At 35.6% G+C, this 16,714-nt stretch overlaps 1 protein-coding gene across 3 annotated transcripts; it reads right to left on the bottom strand.

Annotated features, from left to right (window-relative positions):
* Positions 1 to 1,678: 1,678 nt before the first annotated feature.
* Positions 1,679 to 16,025, bottom strand: LOC149006005 (pleiotropic drug resistance protein 3-like). Of its 3 annotated transcripts, XM_089168234.1 has the most exons (24): positions 15,619 to 16,025; positions 15,357 to 15,480; positions 13,449 to 13,534; positions 12,913 to 12,997; positions 12,207 to 12,366; positions 12,032 to 12,108; positions 10,545 to 10,598; positions 10,352 to 10,442; positions 9,899 to 10,200; positions 9,533 to 9,814; positions 9,126 to 9,439; positions 8,501 to 8,661; positions 8,317 to 8,420; positions 7,738 to 7,888; positions 7,511 to 7,645; positions 7,208 to 7,281; positions 6,784 to 7,116; positions 6,403 to 6,693; positions 5,521 to 5,604; positions 5,275 to 5,408; positions 3,796 to 4,023; positions 3,234 to 3,405; positions 2,522 to 2,776; positions 1,679 to 2,193 (listed from the first exon to the last, which is right to left on the bottom strand). In XM_089168234.1, exons 1-24 carry the CDS (start codon positions 16,023 to 16,025, stop codon positions 1,927 to 1,929), a joined length of 4,371 nt encoding a protein of 1,456 aa, XP_089024360.1. In that variant the 3' UTR covers positions 1,679 to 1,926. The 3 variants fall into 3 exon arrangements, with proteins under 3 accessions (XP_089024360.1, XP_089024358.1, XP_089024359.1); XM_089168232.1 differs by lacking the exons at positions 15,357 to 15,480; positions 15,619 to 16,025 and adding an exon at positions 14,691 to 14,882; XM_089168233.1 differs by lacking the exons at positions 15,357 to 15,480; positions 15,619 to 16,025 and adding an exon at positions 13,937 to 14,365.
* Between the last annotated feature and the right edge of the window lie 689 nt (positions 16,026 to 16,714).

The following is a 16,714-nucleotide window of genomic DNA, read 5'->3' as shown; positions in this document are numbered from 1 at the left end:
TGTGTTGTTGTACCATATCAAAACCCACTTAAGTTGCCAACAATGACAACACCTTCCTTTTAGGCCAATGGAACAACACATGGTTTACGTAAAACTTGATGGATGGTGTCATACTTATTAATCTCACTTAATTAGGTCACTCCTTCGATCATCAGTTTTCAATTCTCATTGTCCTTGCTTGGATCACTGATTTAGACATTGGAGCTAAGATTTGATATTATTATGTATGACCCAAATTCTTGATTTCGACTTTCTAAGATGGATCTACATTGACATATTTTGGTATGTAATCCAGTTAACCCGATTCGTGAGATTTGTAATGGAAAAGGGCTTACACCCTAATAATCTTTTATTAGTTCATTGTGAGATTTTAGATTTACACCTTATAGTCTTGGGTGAGAGTTTTTGTAATGTCATTCTCACAATTGATTGATAGAGTCTTCTTCTTACATGTGAACCATGTTAAATTTATGTGTTCCTTAGAGAATGACAGTTTTTAAAGAGACCTACTACGAAAACAAGTATTGCACGACACCTAAGTCGATAAGTTTGGATCACCTCCCGCCAAGAAAGCACATGATCTCCACTACACAATAGGGATGGGGCCTACATAGTTAGGACTCACTCGAAGTCTCACTTCTAATTTATTTTATCAGTATTCAGACGTGGGTCCCACACCTATTGTGCAGTGAAGAAGGTCCTGAGAATAGTATGTGCTGCTCCTCCAAGAGGTAGGTGATTCAGACTCCAAATTGATAAGCTCTCGCTTGTTCAGTTCAGGAAGCCTCAAGCAAACACTAGTGAGAACCCCACCATGACGAAGAGCAGAGCCCATGCAGCTTTTTCTCAGATCATACAGCAGTCGAATCTGGTTGATGGTTGGCAGTTTAGTGCTCTCTGAGAGAACTTCCATGACCTTTCAGAGGTCGTCAGCTGCTAGACAGCTGGGATTGTTGCTGGAACCTTGCGTGTGAGGAGTCCAACCACAGCACTCATGGTTCTGAAAACCACAACGAGCGACATGGAGTCAGGCATGATAAGCACTGCACCAAAGAGGGTTGCAGCATGTTTAATTAACACATACCTGATGAGAGACACTCGATCATTTGGTGAGTTTGAACCCATAATGTACTTTTCCGATGTTTTTCCATTACACAATAGGTGCGGGGCCCACGTTCGAATACTGATAAAATATTCTGCAATTCAGTTACAGTAAGCTTCCTATTTTAGCCATGTCATCATCACCCTATGTTTGTATGCCATCCTTTAATTGCTTGTATACAAAAGAGCTAGCTAGTAAGCCTAGTATTACTCTCGTGGCTTAAAAAAACCTTCTTAAGATGAAAATGTCTTTTGTCTTGCTAAAATCAATATCTGCCACTAAAAGGGCACTGGGTTTTTTATATGATCAAAGTATGAATTACTCTGTGCACATTCATAACAGTATACAAGAACCTCTCCTGAAAAGAATCAACTAGTATTTCTACAGCTTGTTTTAACTTCAGAACCCAAAGAAGCCTCTCAAATAATCAAATACAATGTCCACCCACTTATTGTTGATACAACACCAAACATGGCTTTAAACAGAGTTCAAAGGTGAGCATCCATCATATCTCCATTTGAGTCTGTGACATTCTGAATTTCGCTCCTTGGGACCCCTCAAACAGGGGCATTCAGTACTCTTCATGAACTGAATTGATCTCAGTAACAATACACAACAACAATGTGTCAGACAAATACTCTCCACAATGACAACAAAAAATTCCTTCAAAATTTCATTACAGGGTACAGCAATCTGGAGTAGGGTTACGAATGGGATCTGTACACAAGTCGGGCATGAATTACCTCAGACCAAAATTTGAATTACAGAAAGAAAAACTCAATGTTCCAGTCTATGTGCAATACTGGGTTAAGGCTTTACAACATTTATCTCTTTTGGAAGTTCAGTTTTCCTATACAATAAGCAAAGACACATGCAACGGTGATTGGAAATGCAATAAGAACAACAGCTACGACATCCAAGTCGTTATAACTGTATCCAAAGTATCCATTCAAGAAGGAAGATACAGTTCCAGGTTGACCAAATACCGATATCTCCTTGTTTACATCTCCATATTGTGAAGTTAAGAGACCGTTTAATGCCCAAGATGTAGGGCATAAATAATAAAACCAAATCCACCATGCAGGAATTTGCTGCAAGAAAGAGCAGAACTCAGTCAGTATTTTAAATTCACGTAATTCATTAGTAGGTAATTTTACTTCTATGATTAATGGAACTTCAAAATGCAGCTGCAGTCCTAGATAAAATGGGGAGTGGAAAAAAAATGGGACTACTTGACCTAAACATAGTCAGGATTAATCGGTATACAGAGCCTAGGAGACAACTCAGTCACATAGAACTAGTATACCTCTCAAATCTATAAGAAGTCACTTGAGTCTAATCAATATGGATGATTTAGGGATCAGGCTTTGCTGACAAAAAGGTAAATACTTAGCGCAAGAAAGTGGAATAAATGCTTACCGGTTTGGGCATTAGGAAGCCAGCAAAAAGATTCAATGTTGTGAAAAAGGCTGATGACAATATTGCAGCAACATGAACACTAGGTGTAATTGCCAAAAGCATCATTCCGAGGTAGTTGAAGTAGGCTAGAATACAGAACATGGCATAGAAGTACCAAAATATCTTATAAGCTGACAGGTAGTACCCAATCATGGGATATGTCACGATGACATAAATAAATGTTTGAGTGAACAAATATGGAACCTCAATTACCACCTGCATCAACAATCAAATTAAAGTAAGTTTAAATATGGGGAAAAAAAGAGGCTAGAAAAGCTCAGATTGATAGGCCAACACTAAAATAAGAAATACACAATGACAAAACAAGAGAATGGACTTTTCATCTTCAGTGCATTGAAAAAAAAAAAAATGAAAGAGATGTGGCCCCTGTGCTGCAAAAGCTAACAGTTGAAATTGCAAATTTCTTAGCTTCTTCATATATTGGCGACTATGTGCTTCTCATAGACAAAAGAAAGGTAAAACTTTCACCCGTCCAGTAGTGTCATGCTAGAACAATTCTTGTTAGAATCTTAATAAAGTCCAGAAAAGAGTGACAAAATCAATAAAAAAGAAAAATAATAGTATGGTTTATTTTCTCTAGCCCCAAAGTAAAAAAAAATATACAAAAAATTGAACTAAATCAACTAGATAAGTTTGACAGAAAGGTTTAAACCTGTGCAAATGAATATGCCCATGGAGAGTACATCCCTGCAGCTCTTTCCCTATAGAAGACGGTACGCTCTGTTGCAACAAATGGTAACACCGAGGAGCTGAGATTTACACCTAAGAGTTGCACCGCAACATACATTGCACCAAGTACATTGAGCAAGTCTTGCTGGGTATTTCTGCAACAGAAAATGAAGGAACTATTTTAGTATGCAAAAAGAATTTCCATCACTACATCATTAGAGCTTAAGAATCATACAGAAGAAGGCCACTTTATCCCTTGACCTGCCTCTACGTACTTCTACTCCGGCTTTAAGTGCAGGAAGGTAAAGAAGTGGTTCAATCTCTTGAAGTAATTATATAAAGTTGTCTACAGTAAATGGGTTCTACATGCATACACTGGGGTTCATCACTAGTATACTACTGCAACTGAAAGTAAAAGATTGGATATCTTTTGACCCTGGTAAAACCCAATTGAGACCAACCAAGACAAATATACCAAGATGGATTTGATTTTTGTCATCTAAATTCTACAGTATATAGAATCTCAGTATAGTAAATAGACTTACATCCTCTGCCCTTGCTTCCAGAATAGTATTCCCAATAGGACAGATGCAAACAATGTGTAAAGGAAGCGTCTTAAATTGTAAGCAGGACTTCTCCAGTAGGACAAGCATTGTTTCCACAAGCATGCTTTGAACTGCCCCCAACCATTTTGTGGAAAACGTGTAGAGAAAAATAAATCATTTGAGCCAGGTGATGGAGTACTCAATTGTTTAACAAGCTCTACATTTTCCCTACAGTGAAGAAAAAAAATTAGTTAAAATAACATTTTGCAATACCATTTTATATTTCAATAGCTAATCTTTATTCTATATAAAAGTAGTAAAATTGTACAAGAATTTAAACAAGCTAAAACAATAAGAAAATGTTCTATTTACCCCAGGAATTATATCAAAGGCACAATCTAAAAATCAGTTGTAGCAAATTTGAAAGTCGTTTTGAATGGATAATGGTCTCTGACAAGGTGCCCCATGGGTAAACAACCTTTAGCCCAATTGATAAACAACTTTCAGTAAGAAGGGAGGTGGATCTTAAAAACTTTCAATAGTAAGTCAACCAGTAATTGCATATGCATTGAAAAACTTGCCTTTAGTGCAGTGGCTAACCACATTTGGCTGGAAAGAAATAAAAGAATATGTACCTTCCTCATTGCACACTATAGATCAAAATTTGGGAGCCATATACTTTTAAGACTAAAAAGAATAGGGTTTGATTTATTTGTTCTACGAGACAAAGACAGCATCTTGTGACACATTGGGGCTTTTAGCTCCCCCCACAATCCTGGCTTCTAAATGTGTCATCTGTTTTATACTTATTTCTTCCACCCTCGTTTTTTGATATGTAATCAACTGTTTCCCCGTCCCTGGATTTTGATATATCATCATTTGAATCTTTGATTACTTGTTTATACCTATTCCTCAAGATCCTCTCTTTTACTTGCCTCTATTAGCTTTAGTGTTGTACTTTTGTAGTTCCAATTGGAAAAAAGATCGACCCCTATAAAATACACTGACACACACGCATAAAAAAGAATATATATGATTTAACTTCAACAACTTCTAGTGCATCAATGGCAAGCAGGAGGATATTAACAATAAAAGGGGCAAGAGATCACTGTCCGGTTGCCTGTCTCCAACCATACTAACATCCACCCAGGAGTGAAGGATGATCATTTTTCCCCTACCATGTCTGGACATGTGGGTATGCAACCAGGCAGGGATCTTTTCCCTTGTGAAAAACTGGAGATAAAATAACATATAATATCATGAACCATTAGATTGAAATCACTTAACCATAGAACGAGTGCCCAAATTCCCATGGTTTAGCCCACTTCAAGAACACAAATAACCTTAGATGATAACGTCTCATCATCCAATCTACCTGATACTGATATGATGTCCACAACTAGAAATATAATGTACTAGATTTAGAATGGTACTACATTAATTTATTTTTCCCCCTTCAGAATTGAAAGTTATACTTACTTATACAAACTAGAATCCCTGTAGATATGAGCAAAATCAACACCAAGGTTTGCTTCCGCAGACGTAGAAGTAACTTCTAACATCCAAGTTGCTGGATTGTACTTGTCTTTAATTTTTGGTACCCCAGGTATTTCCTGAAAAGGTGAAGGAAGAGAAGGATTTACCAACCACTTGTTTCTGATCACAAAATGTAGCATTAATATGACATCAAATGAGGAGATGATATATCAAAATTAGCCAATTTACCTCAAAAAACTTGATAACTCTGCTTGAATGTTGACCCAGTGGTCCACAATAGATTAAGCGTCCTCCAGCTTTCATTAGGACCAACTGCAAGAATGGCAAAATGCACAGTAGATGGATGAAAAACCATATTTCCAGATTACATCTAAAACATTTCACGTAAAGAATTTGAAAAACACAGTGATTTCTAAAAGCCCATGCTTGCTTGTTGCATCTTCAGGACTCACTAAAATGTTAACAGTCTAAGCAAATCAACAAATGTGCAGGGGTCCAAATGAGCGTTGTTTGCAAGGCCTTCCAACTGAACCCACTTATAAGCCATGAGCATTATCCGATGGACCCAAAGTTTCGTGGACATGTTGCCCATATCATCATTTTGTCTCAGGTCAGATATCCTATCAATCTGAGCGCACTGAATGTCACTGAAAGCTTCCAAAATTTCATTGACAGTGGACAGCTTAAGAACCATAAGGAAAAAGGGGCAAGGATCCATATGGTGGGTGACTGAGATAGCTCCCAAAGTTGACTTGATGCCTATCCATGTCTGTCTCCATATATTCGACAGCCAAATGTCCAGTAGAGTAATCCATAGGTAACTAGATGCTTCAGTCCAAATTCCATCCAATTTGATTTGACGGGCTACCATCAAAAACTTGTTTTTGCATGAAATTTAGTAGCTTTGAAGTCAGAATATTTACTTATTTAAGCTCCTCTTTGTGGTTATGTTGACAAGGAGCTATCAACTTTAGCTGTTATGTGCAGCAGTCCCATCCACTTTTAAGTACACAGCATACGTAGTGCTTGCACTACTATAACGGATCATCACATCATTCTCAATTTGGAAAAGGTAATGAAAAATAAAAGGTTCTTGACTTAATGATATACCTCATCAAATGACTCAAATATATCGATACTTGGCTGATGGATAGTGCAAACAACTGTCCGTCCCATACCGACCACATTCTTCACTGCCCGCATAACAATTGCAGCTGCTCTTGCATCCAATCCCGAGGTAGGTTCATCCATGAATATAATTGAAGGATTGGCAACAAGCTCCACAGCTATTGTGAGTCGTTTACGTTGCTCAGTTGATAAACCACTGACACCAGGCATGCCTACCAAGGTGTCTTTAATTCCATCAAGCTCAATAGTCTCAAGAACTTCATTTATGAAATCCTGTAAAAAAGCATTTCATGATTTCTTCAGCACTTGATTCCATCCAAAAATATGGTAAAAAATAATTAACTCTAATGATGAATGCCATACAGCTTTTGTTTTTGAATCAATTTGAGGTGACAATCGCAGCCAAGCAGAATATATCACTGATTCCTCCACAGTAATCTGTGGAGAATGTATGTCATTTTGCTCACAGTAACCAGATATCCTAGCAAATGTTCCTTGAACCTTGGGGTATCCACCAATACTAATTTCTCCTTCAATAGAACCGCCAGTTTTTCTTCCAGAAAGAACATCCATGAGAGTAGTCTTCCCAGCACCGCTGACACCCATTAGTGCTGTAAGAACACCTGGCCTAAATGCACCAGTAATATCATGAAGAAGTTGTAGCTTTTTTTGTGTGAATCCCCGTTCTCTCATTGCCTGAGCCCAATGAAAAATAATAAGCCATTTGATCAAAGTTTACCATCTAGAAAGTTACATTCATTGTGAATGATTGATTTAGTATGTTTACCGGAGGAGTGTCAATGTAGTAATGAAGATTCTGAAAGGCCATTGTTAGGGGCTCAAAAGGTAAGGCCATTTTCCCTACAAAATCAACCATGGAATTATTATATAATCAGGGAAAAAATCAACCATGGAATTATTATATAATCAAGGAAAGACTAGGACAACCAAAACTAATGAGTAGAGGCTATAACTAAATGGTTTTGTTTCTTTTTAAATTTTGAAGGGGGTAAAATTCTAGTTTTGCAATACTTTAAATGGTCAATTCACGTTCTTTGGAAATAAAACAGATATAAGACTATTGTCCCACCTTTTTTAGGCTCTGCAACATTTTCAGGATGGCCTTCAGTAGATTCCTCTACTATGGAATCATTGTTGTTATCATCTTTTCCTTGCATTTGAGAAAGCTTTTCATTTGAAATAATAGCACGTGACATCCCAGGAGCTGAAGAACACAAAAACAATTTTATAATGTTACTGCAATTTCCCTTTTCAATATGGCATAAGCCTGTTAAGCAAAAAGAAAGGTAAGCTTACGTTTTAGAAAAGTTAAAGCCATTATATATCCAACATTAAAAAGTATCGCAAAGCCAAATAAGGCAGCAACTGATATCCAATAAAAGTAGCTTCTGAAGTCCAGCCCACGGCTTTGAAGTACCTGTTGTCCTAAAGTAGTGTTTGTAGACATCTGTAGAAAAAAAAATGAATAGAATTGGAAAAGCTGATCATAAGTTGTTGGTCAAATTTAAGTCATTAGAAAAGCATATTGCTCATTGAAGAAACAGTTATTTGGCTGTACTATAGATCCTTTAACGTAGTATCACCAGATAGAATGCTTGCATTGTTGAGAAATCAAAATATAATATTATTTAAAAATAATGGACGAGTGAAAGAATCAATTCATTGGAAAATTATAGAATTGGTTCGTTCGAATACTTCTGACATATATCTTTACACAAATTTATCAAACCATGTTGGCCACATATATTCTGGTACATCACATTGCAATTTTCTAATAACTGTTTTGGCAATATATATTTTTTTCAAAATTTAAACGATACATAATTAATTAAGTAATTGAAAATAAGAATTGACTAATTAGATGTTTTAGCTCACCATTTGCCACCGAGGAGCAAGAAATTCATTTGAAGTAATGCCTATCTCCCCATAGGTCAATGGAGAAACCCAAAAACCCCACTGTATCCAAGCAGGCATGTAGGCTGCAACCAGAACACTATTAAGTACATCCATGTTGAAACTTTCATGGAGCTCAATTAGAAGAAAGCTCAGTTACACTTACGGTGTGGAATAATGAAACCGCCAAATAGAAAGAGTATCATCATAGTTACGCTACCAGCTGTCATAGAAGCGACAATAGTACGAGAAACAGATGCAATAAATCGGAACATAGACATTGCCATTAGATGCATGGCAAAAAGGAGAAGGAACTGGCGGAGGAACCTGGAAATCAAAATAAAACAATTAGAAACTAAAAGAGTTGTAAATGGAAAATTTAACGCATTCATCATTTTTTAAGTAGAACTTGGAAGAAGAAAACATGGTCCAAGTCAAACAAATTTCAGCATCTCAAAAAAAAAAATTAAATATATATATATATATTGAAACCTTTCACAAAATACGCAAGCACCATTTAATGCATCAGAATTTCAAGTTCTCCTAGTCTAGGATTAACAACTTAGATAAAAACCTCCACATGTTTTTTTGCCATATTTTCCGTAATTTATGGGTTAGCTAGAGTAATCCAATTCTTGAAAAACTTAACGGAGTCTGGTCTATAAAGTGATAAATATGACTTGCATCCACTAGAACATATATCTCAAACACTACTGTGCTATCAAACATTTGGATATTTTGCCAAAATATTTTTCAGATAATTCAAGAATTAACTCTCCATGAATACTCACCTTCCAAACTCAGGACTATAACCAATGACATAATAAGTAAGAGCGGTCCAAACTAAGGACTGCATAACTGAAACTGGAACCTTTACGATAGCCGATGGAATAGCATAAGCCCAAGCTGGGTAAAAGTAGCTATCTCTCTGTTTGTAGAATACAGCAAGCCTTGAGACTGTCATAGATAATTCCGGGAATCCATCGACAAGTATCATGATAAGCCCATAAAATAAGGAACCCAAATAATAGTTTGCATGGATCGAGTCGACACCCATACGAGTCCTTAGGAAAAGAGTCATTGCGATGGATGCAATGATGAAAAGCTGCAGGGAATAAATATTCAAGCAGATATTAGATTGGACAAGGACTGAGAAATATCATTACAGGGAAGGAATCTCAAATGTAGTTATACCTACCTGAATTGATTTGAAGACATATACAAAAGAATTCCGCTTCATGAGAAGGTATTCCTTGCTCATGCAGGCTTTGAAGAGTTCCCATTTACTTAAAGAGTACACACTAAATGATAAGGCATTTTTATGGCTCTGAGACTTGTCATATGGGTTTGAAAGCTCCTCATCCAAAATTTTCCCAATATGGAATGCCTTAAAATTCTCACAAAATTTATCAACAGAAACGTAGCTGTAAGCTTTGTCCTCAAGGAACCAGTACTGTGCCTGGTCCTTTCTGGAAACAACCTGAATTGAAAAGTTTTAGAAATATAAGTGCACCACTATAGAGAGTAAGAGAGTTATAATGAAGGATATAGCTATAACACATACCTCTTGAAGGAAATCAGCTGCTCCCTTTCTCTCCGGACACTTAAATCCACAATACTCGAAGAATTCAAGAATACAACTACGTGGCCCATGGTACACGATTTTACCTTCTGCCATCAAGATAATGTCATCAAATAGATCATATGTCTCGGGTGCAGGCTGGAGAAGTGATATCAATGCCGTATTATCTGTTAGATGGACCAAGTGCTGAAGGCAGGAAATAATCTGAAAGGTTGTAGAACTGTCCAGGCCAGTTGATATTTCATCCATAAAGAGAGCTTTTGTTGGACCCACAATCATTTCCCCTACAAAAAAATAAAATTAAAAAATTAAAAAAATTAAAAAAACTTACCGGGAAAAACTATTTTCAACTTAACGCCTCTAAAATTGAAATCCTTAAACATTTTTTAAGCATGATATGTAATATTATGTAATACAACTGAATATTAACCTTACCTGTAGTCACTCTCTTCTTTTGACCACCTGAAATACCTCTTCTCATTGCATCTCCAACCATTGAATCAGCACAAATATCAAGTCCAAGGATCTGGATGGCATTAAGACGCAACATGTTCAGTAAAATAAACTATTGGACCTGCTATGAGTTAGAGAAGAAAAGCATGATTTTTCAAGCTCTTGAATAATTTACCTTTAAGATATAGTCTGTTTGAATGGTTTTACCGGTGCCTTCAACAGAAACTGCCTATCAGAACAGTTCAAAAATAAAAGTCATGAAAACGGCAATACCAAAACCAACTATAACCTAGAACTAGAATATAAGGATAAAACCATACCATACTAACAATTTATACATGCTACAAAGAAAATGCTATTACAGCCCTAAGAACAGTTCCATACTTGTTCATTGGCAATTCTTTGCTTAAAGTGTGCTAAGTAAAATCCTATACATTCAAACATAGACTGAATCTGTTACCCCTACCTTACATCCATAATGAAACAACTTATGCTTTGTATTTTGGTTAATTTCAATTTGCGAAGTTGGGGAAAGATTATCATAAAACTCAAGCAAGCACTAGGAAAAGCCTCAAGCTACACAGTTTAACTGGTGATTGATGTCTGTCTCCTATAATCTCTAAAGGAATATCTATAGTTCTGAAATCATGCGTCTGGCATTACCATATTAAGTTGAAAAAATGGCTAAGCCAAAGGGTCAACAACTTTAGAAAAGGGTTTCTAAATTGTGTTCAAGAAACGATGATTAGAGCTAAACAACTACTGCTAAAGAAATCCGTACGGTTTATTCCTTTGTAACTGAAAACAATTGAGCACATAAAATCCAGGAAGCAGATGTAGACCAATTATAGGAAGATATGGTTTGGAAAAGCAACTCAAGCACTTAACTGACATGAGCATGTTCTATTTGTAGTTCCATCATATATTTTGTAATTGCACTAAGTTCAGCCTCTTTTTTTAAGTTCTTGTAACGTTATCAAATGTAAAGTTCAGAAGCGAGGCTCTTAAGGGTGTAAATAAAATTAACATTTTATGAGTGGGTCTGAAGCCTAAAGTCTTCCTATCCTATTATTGGTAACATTACGCAGCCAAGTCCTTAATATGAAAGTTGGTTAAAAAATTTTAGATTTTACAATACTATTTATTAGTTGTTGAGTTGCTTGTTATCAGCAAACCAGTTTAGCTGTCCAAAAATTCCTTTTAGGATTTCCTAAGGATAAGATTGTACACCCATACCTTGAATTGCACTTCATTTGATAACAGAAGTTTGAACTGATTTGTAGTTGCCTCCCCTGCCACCTTTGGTGAGTCTGACCCCATTCTTATTGTTCTCTTTCTCTCCTATTATTTCTGCCTTACTTCTAACTAAAGCCTTCTTTCTCTGTTTCTTATACCCATTGTTCTAGCTTGGACCCTAATTATTAGGAAACATTTCCTCTCTTCCCTCTCATATGTTACTCAAACTTATTTTTTCTTCCCTCTCTCTCTTCAAATCTATATGTTTCATATGTAATGTAGCAACACTTGTTGCTGTAAAAAAGAATAGGAAACACATTTTGCACTTGTTCCATATTATATTGTACACCCACATATCAGGGATGTATACCCCATTATTAAGTACAGCAATAAGAAGGAAAAGAATATGGTGGTGCTTGCTGGTACCTTCATATAAGTATCAACATCTGGGTCTGGGAGGATTCCAGCTTGCTTCTCCCTTCTACTAACCTCCATCATAATCTCTTCACAGACATTGAAAACACTAATATTATTTCTTGAATTCAAAAAGACAAAGAACTTACAACAAAATCCAATTAATGTATGCCCAAGGAAAACCTACCTGCTCGACTTCCAACACCCTGACAACATGCAGAAAAATCAAGTGTTTCCCTAACAGTCATTTCAGCTATGTGCAGATCATGTTGGCTTATATAAGCTGCTGTTTTTTGGGGAACAAACTCTTCAAGTCTGTAACCATTATAGGAGATCTCTCCAGTAACCTAGAGATTGCATTAAAACAAACTTCAGCTGTGATAAAGGATTGAAAACACCATGAGATAAACATAATTTAAAGCAAAGCAATATCACAATGAAAATTATTCGAAATGAGCAATATCACAATGAAAATTATTCGAAAAGATTTATAAACGTTAGTTGACATTATCTGACCAATAATAGATCTGACAACATTTCCATATGCCTCTTAACACAGAACCACTTTGTATGTGAAAGAAAAATCTTTTTTTCTTTTGGCCACTTATCATTAGTTTTTTCTTAGAACTCACAAAATGCTTCAAAGGTTTAGTGTTGCAATTCAACTCAACCAGTACCATACTTAAGAGACCAAATGAATCAACGGAGGCATAAATTTAACTAGTCTAAGTCTACCTGGATATCCATTTAAAGTTTCAGTCTATAGATTAATTTCTGAGATGTCTTAGTGACAGGCTTGCTCCGACAATCATATCCTGTCTTATAAATTTGAATTTACATGCTTTGAATTGGAACATTACAAGGTTTTAATAGAAGATGGTAAATATACAAACCTTGAGAGATCGACTTAGTTTCCCAGATAAAGCCAACATCAGGGTGGTTTTTCCACATCCTGGTGGACCAAGTAATAGAGTCATCCTGCAACATAAAAGTCTATATAAGTAAACCTTGACTTGTTTTAGTGAAGAGTTTAAGAAGGAGTTCACATTGCAGATCTTCACAGAAGGTCATTTTCATCCAATCATTTGTAAGAAAAATGATTACTTTCCTTTTGTGATTCCTGTTTTATACATTTTCAGCACAATGTCATTTTATTACAACATTCAGCTAGGAATATCAGCATCCTTGGAACATGCTATACATAAGTCCAAAGCACAATACTCCAATCATAACAGTCATGTTTTTCGAATAAAATTCCACGTTTAACAGGCCCCCCAAAGAGTAGAAGACCAAATATGGATCATTAGTTGAAATAGTTAGAGCAAAGATGGGAGGAAAGACTTGATTAAATAGATACTGTTCACCAACTTGAATTTCTCACAGACTAAAACAATTTTTAGTATCTTTGAATGTTTTTTTAATTTCCTACCTGCTTGGTTTTATGACACCACTGATATCCCTGAGAATGTTAATCTTGGAGACCTGTGACTTTGACCCTAACAGCCAGGTGAAATCCTGTCCAATAGAAAACTTGCATCTTTAAGAAAAACTTAAGAGAAAATAAGAAATAAGTAATGTGTTATGATAAGAAACGACCTCAACAACAAGGAAATTCCAATGCCAATGGAAACAAAAGTCACAGTCAAGATTTTACCCCAAAAATGAAAATCCAATATGACATAATAAATATTGATGAACCAAGTAGGTTTTATATTATATTATTACTTAGGGTAAAGTACACTAGGTACCAATAACAATTCGAAAAAACTTGATTGGGTCTTTCCACTAGATGTGCATTTGTCCAAATTCAGTATGTTCTCACTTTTCCTTTGATTTTTGTTACTAAGACAACTAATTTGTCTGCCAAAGAACTTTTTGAAATTAGACTTACATCCCCCTTCAGTACCCCATTCTCACCTGGGTGAAATTTGAGAAAGTTTATAATCTCAGTGGCTTTTCTGCAGTGTAAGCAGTTCAGGTCTTCAGCGTTTTAGCATACAGGAATCTTCTTCAGCAAGTCATTTCAGATGATCTCCTTCATGCAAAGAGCATTCAGTGCTGTAGTGGATTGTCTATGAGGGAGGGGTACAAATTCATTTAGGTGGAAATTGCATCCATCAATATTTGCATTACCTACATTTTAGAAATATCAATTTGACACAGGGACGAGGTTTACAGAACATAATTTTAAAAACCAAGAATGCAGATTAGTGACTTAACAGAGGCACCTTTCATAATGATATTAATTATCCCATGAAAAAAGCCCTAAAGTCACAGGAGACTATGAATTTGAGGTACAAGAGAAAGCAGAAGTCATGAAAAACAGTCCAAACAAGGAGGAAGGGATATCAGGTCTTAATGCCTTGAAAAAAAAAGAGCTATCATTAACCTGATGGAATTTGGTTGTTTTCTGTGAGACAAAGGCGGAACCCATTTGTTTTGAGATGGTACCCATAAAAAACCACACTACCCAGATTTCATGAAAGGAAGTTTAAACAATCCAAAGATTCAAATGCCAACAGTTCTAGGATTTCTGAAATGGATCAAAGGGTCAGTGAAGAACATAAATATGCCAATTTTCTTGGGGTCTTCTACTTAATCGACACATTTGACTCTATAGATTCATCAGAATCTGGTTCTTAGTTAAATAAACCATAAGAAGGATCATTACCAGGCTCTATTGTTGCGTAACAGGAGAGTGTCTCTGCTCCAAAATTCGGGTAATTGTCTCTAACCATGTTCCCTAACTGTTATAGTATAGAAATCAATGGCGAAAAACTTGCAATTGCCTCGCCCAGCTTTTCCTCATCAAAGAAGTTCTTCATCATTGAATGAACACGCGCCTTAGAGAGGGCAAACGAACAAAAACTTGCAGGAAGGAAAAAAGGAGGGAGGGAAAACCGGAAAAGAGACCAAGTTGTTATTTCAGAAACATGAGGGTTTAGTTAATATTTTAAGAAAATATCAGGACCTGAGTGCAATTTACGATAACATTCGATATTGACAATTGTGGTACATGAACATCAGTACATGAAACATATACAATATCTGTTTACAAAAAAAAAAAAAAAAAAAAACATATACAATATCTTACCCAAGAAAAAAATAAAAACAACAATAACAAAACCAAAAAAAAAAAGAAGAAGACAAACAATGCCAACATTTAATTAATTATTAGAGGGCCTAGTATTGTGATTTTGAAGATCTACCTTGATATAAAAAAAAAAAAAAAAATTATTACTAGATACACCCATAGCAATAGATTATTTTGTGTTATTAAGAAAAAAAATATTAGATTATAATTTGAAATTTACTACTAGGTAATGTTAATACTTACGTTAATTGTTCTTTTGACAGAATTCCACAAGGTTGGAAGTGGTTTACCATGAACTACCTCACATTCTGCTTCAACACTTAGGTTTTTGAATCTTACTTCAATGGTAGGCAATTTTACACCAACCCTGTAAAACAAATAGATTTTTATAAATTTTTTCTAATATATAATAATTATTTCCAAATAAATTCATTAAAATTTTTAGTGTTGTTTCTATAAATTCTAAACAAAAAAAAGAAAAAGATGATGAAAAAATTTTAATTACCTGTCAATTCTTTCTCTAAGTTTTTGCAACAAACGGAGATTATCATTCTCAATGTTCTTGATAAGTTTTTGTATGAATATATGCCGTTCTGGAGCTTTAAGCTTTCTTACATCAACTACTCGTTTGCCATCTCCACCTCCTTTCTCACCATCCTCATAATTATCAAATAAAGATAATCTCGTTCTTTCATAAGTGGGTAGTCTCTCAATCTCGGCCCACTGTTCATTAAATTCAGCAGTAGTAGCAACTTCTTCAACGTAAGAATCACCATCAGGATCTTCCATTACTAAACTTGTTCTTCCATTGCTCCGAAAACTATGGAATGACCTCCTCATGCTTTTAGCAAACTTTGCTAACTCTATTCGCAGTGATTCAATTTCATCATTGTCCCCAGCCAACTGAGCCATTTTCCCCCTCTCAAGATGGAGAACAAAGAGAGCTTAAGGTCAATAGAACAAAGATCAGGGAGACATACATATATATAAACTAAAAGGGTTGATCCAAGACATTATTACTAGTCCTGAGGTCATGAAAGGCATCAATTTGCATGATGAAGCCAGCATATAAGTTATTAATTGGTCTTCAATATGTGATGATTTTTTTTTCTCTTTCATGTGTGGAACATGTTGTGATGAACATTGTTCACCTGTGTATATCTTAAGGAATATTAAAAAAAAAAAAGTGTACATCTTAAGAAAGGAAGAAAGGAAATGATTTTGTGAGAATGAATGTGGATCATATACATCAGCGTTACATGATACATGTGAACATTATATGAAGACTTCTATTTAAAAAGAATATATTTACAACATGACCTCATGACCTCATGACCTCATGAGATAAATGAGCTCATGGATGGTTTGGTGGAATGCTCTAGATCACCATATTACGACATTGAATTTGTGTGCAGACTTCTTGCGGATTTTGCTTTGGAAAAAATAATTAATTCATTGTTTAGTGCAGTTGACGGCCCGATTCACTACTTGGTCCAAATTTAATCTGGACTGTCAAATTATGAGGTTTATTTAAGTTTAATAATTTGCATGAGAGTTAATTAAGCGATCCATATTTAATTGAGACAAAAAAGTGAAGCAAG

The sequence above is a fragment of the Hakea prostrata genome, chromosome 9 (genome assembly GCF_041222555.1).
Source record: "Hakea prostrata isolate BN-2017 chromosome 9, UWA_Hpros_2, whole genome shotgun sequence".
Lineage (NCBI taxonomy): Eukaryota > Viridiplantae > Streptophyta > Magnoliopsida > Proteales > Proteaceae > Hakea > Hakea prostrata.
Note: the sequence above shows the minus strand (reverse complement) of the source record. Positions and strands in the feature narration are given on the sequence as shown.

Bases quoted from the DNA above. Each gene is read 5' to 3' on its own strand.
- LOC149006005 (XM_089168234.1), bottom strand. From the start codon at position 16,025: ATGGCTCAGTTGGCTGGGGACAATGATGAAATTGAATCACTGCGAATA. The intron at 7,282-7,510 runs GTGGGACAATAG...TTGATTTTGTAG, and splicing joins TGTTGCAGAGCCTAAAAAAG to GGAAAATGGCCTTACCTTTT. The intron at 2,194-2,521 runs GTAAGCATTTAT...TCTTTCTTGCAG, and splicing joins GCTTCCTAATGCCCAAACCG to CAAATTCCTGCATGGTGGAT.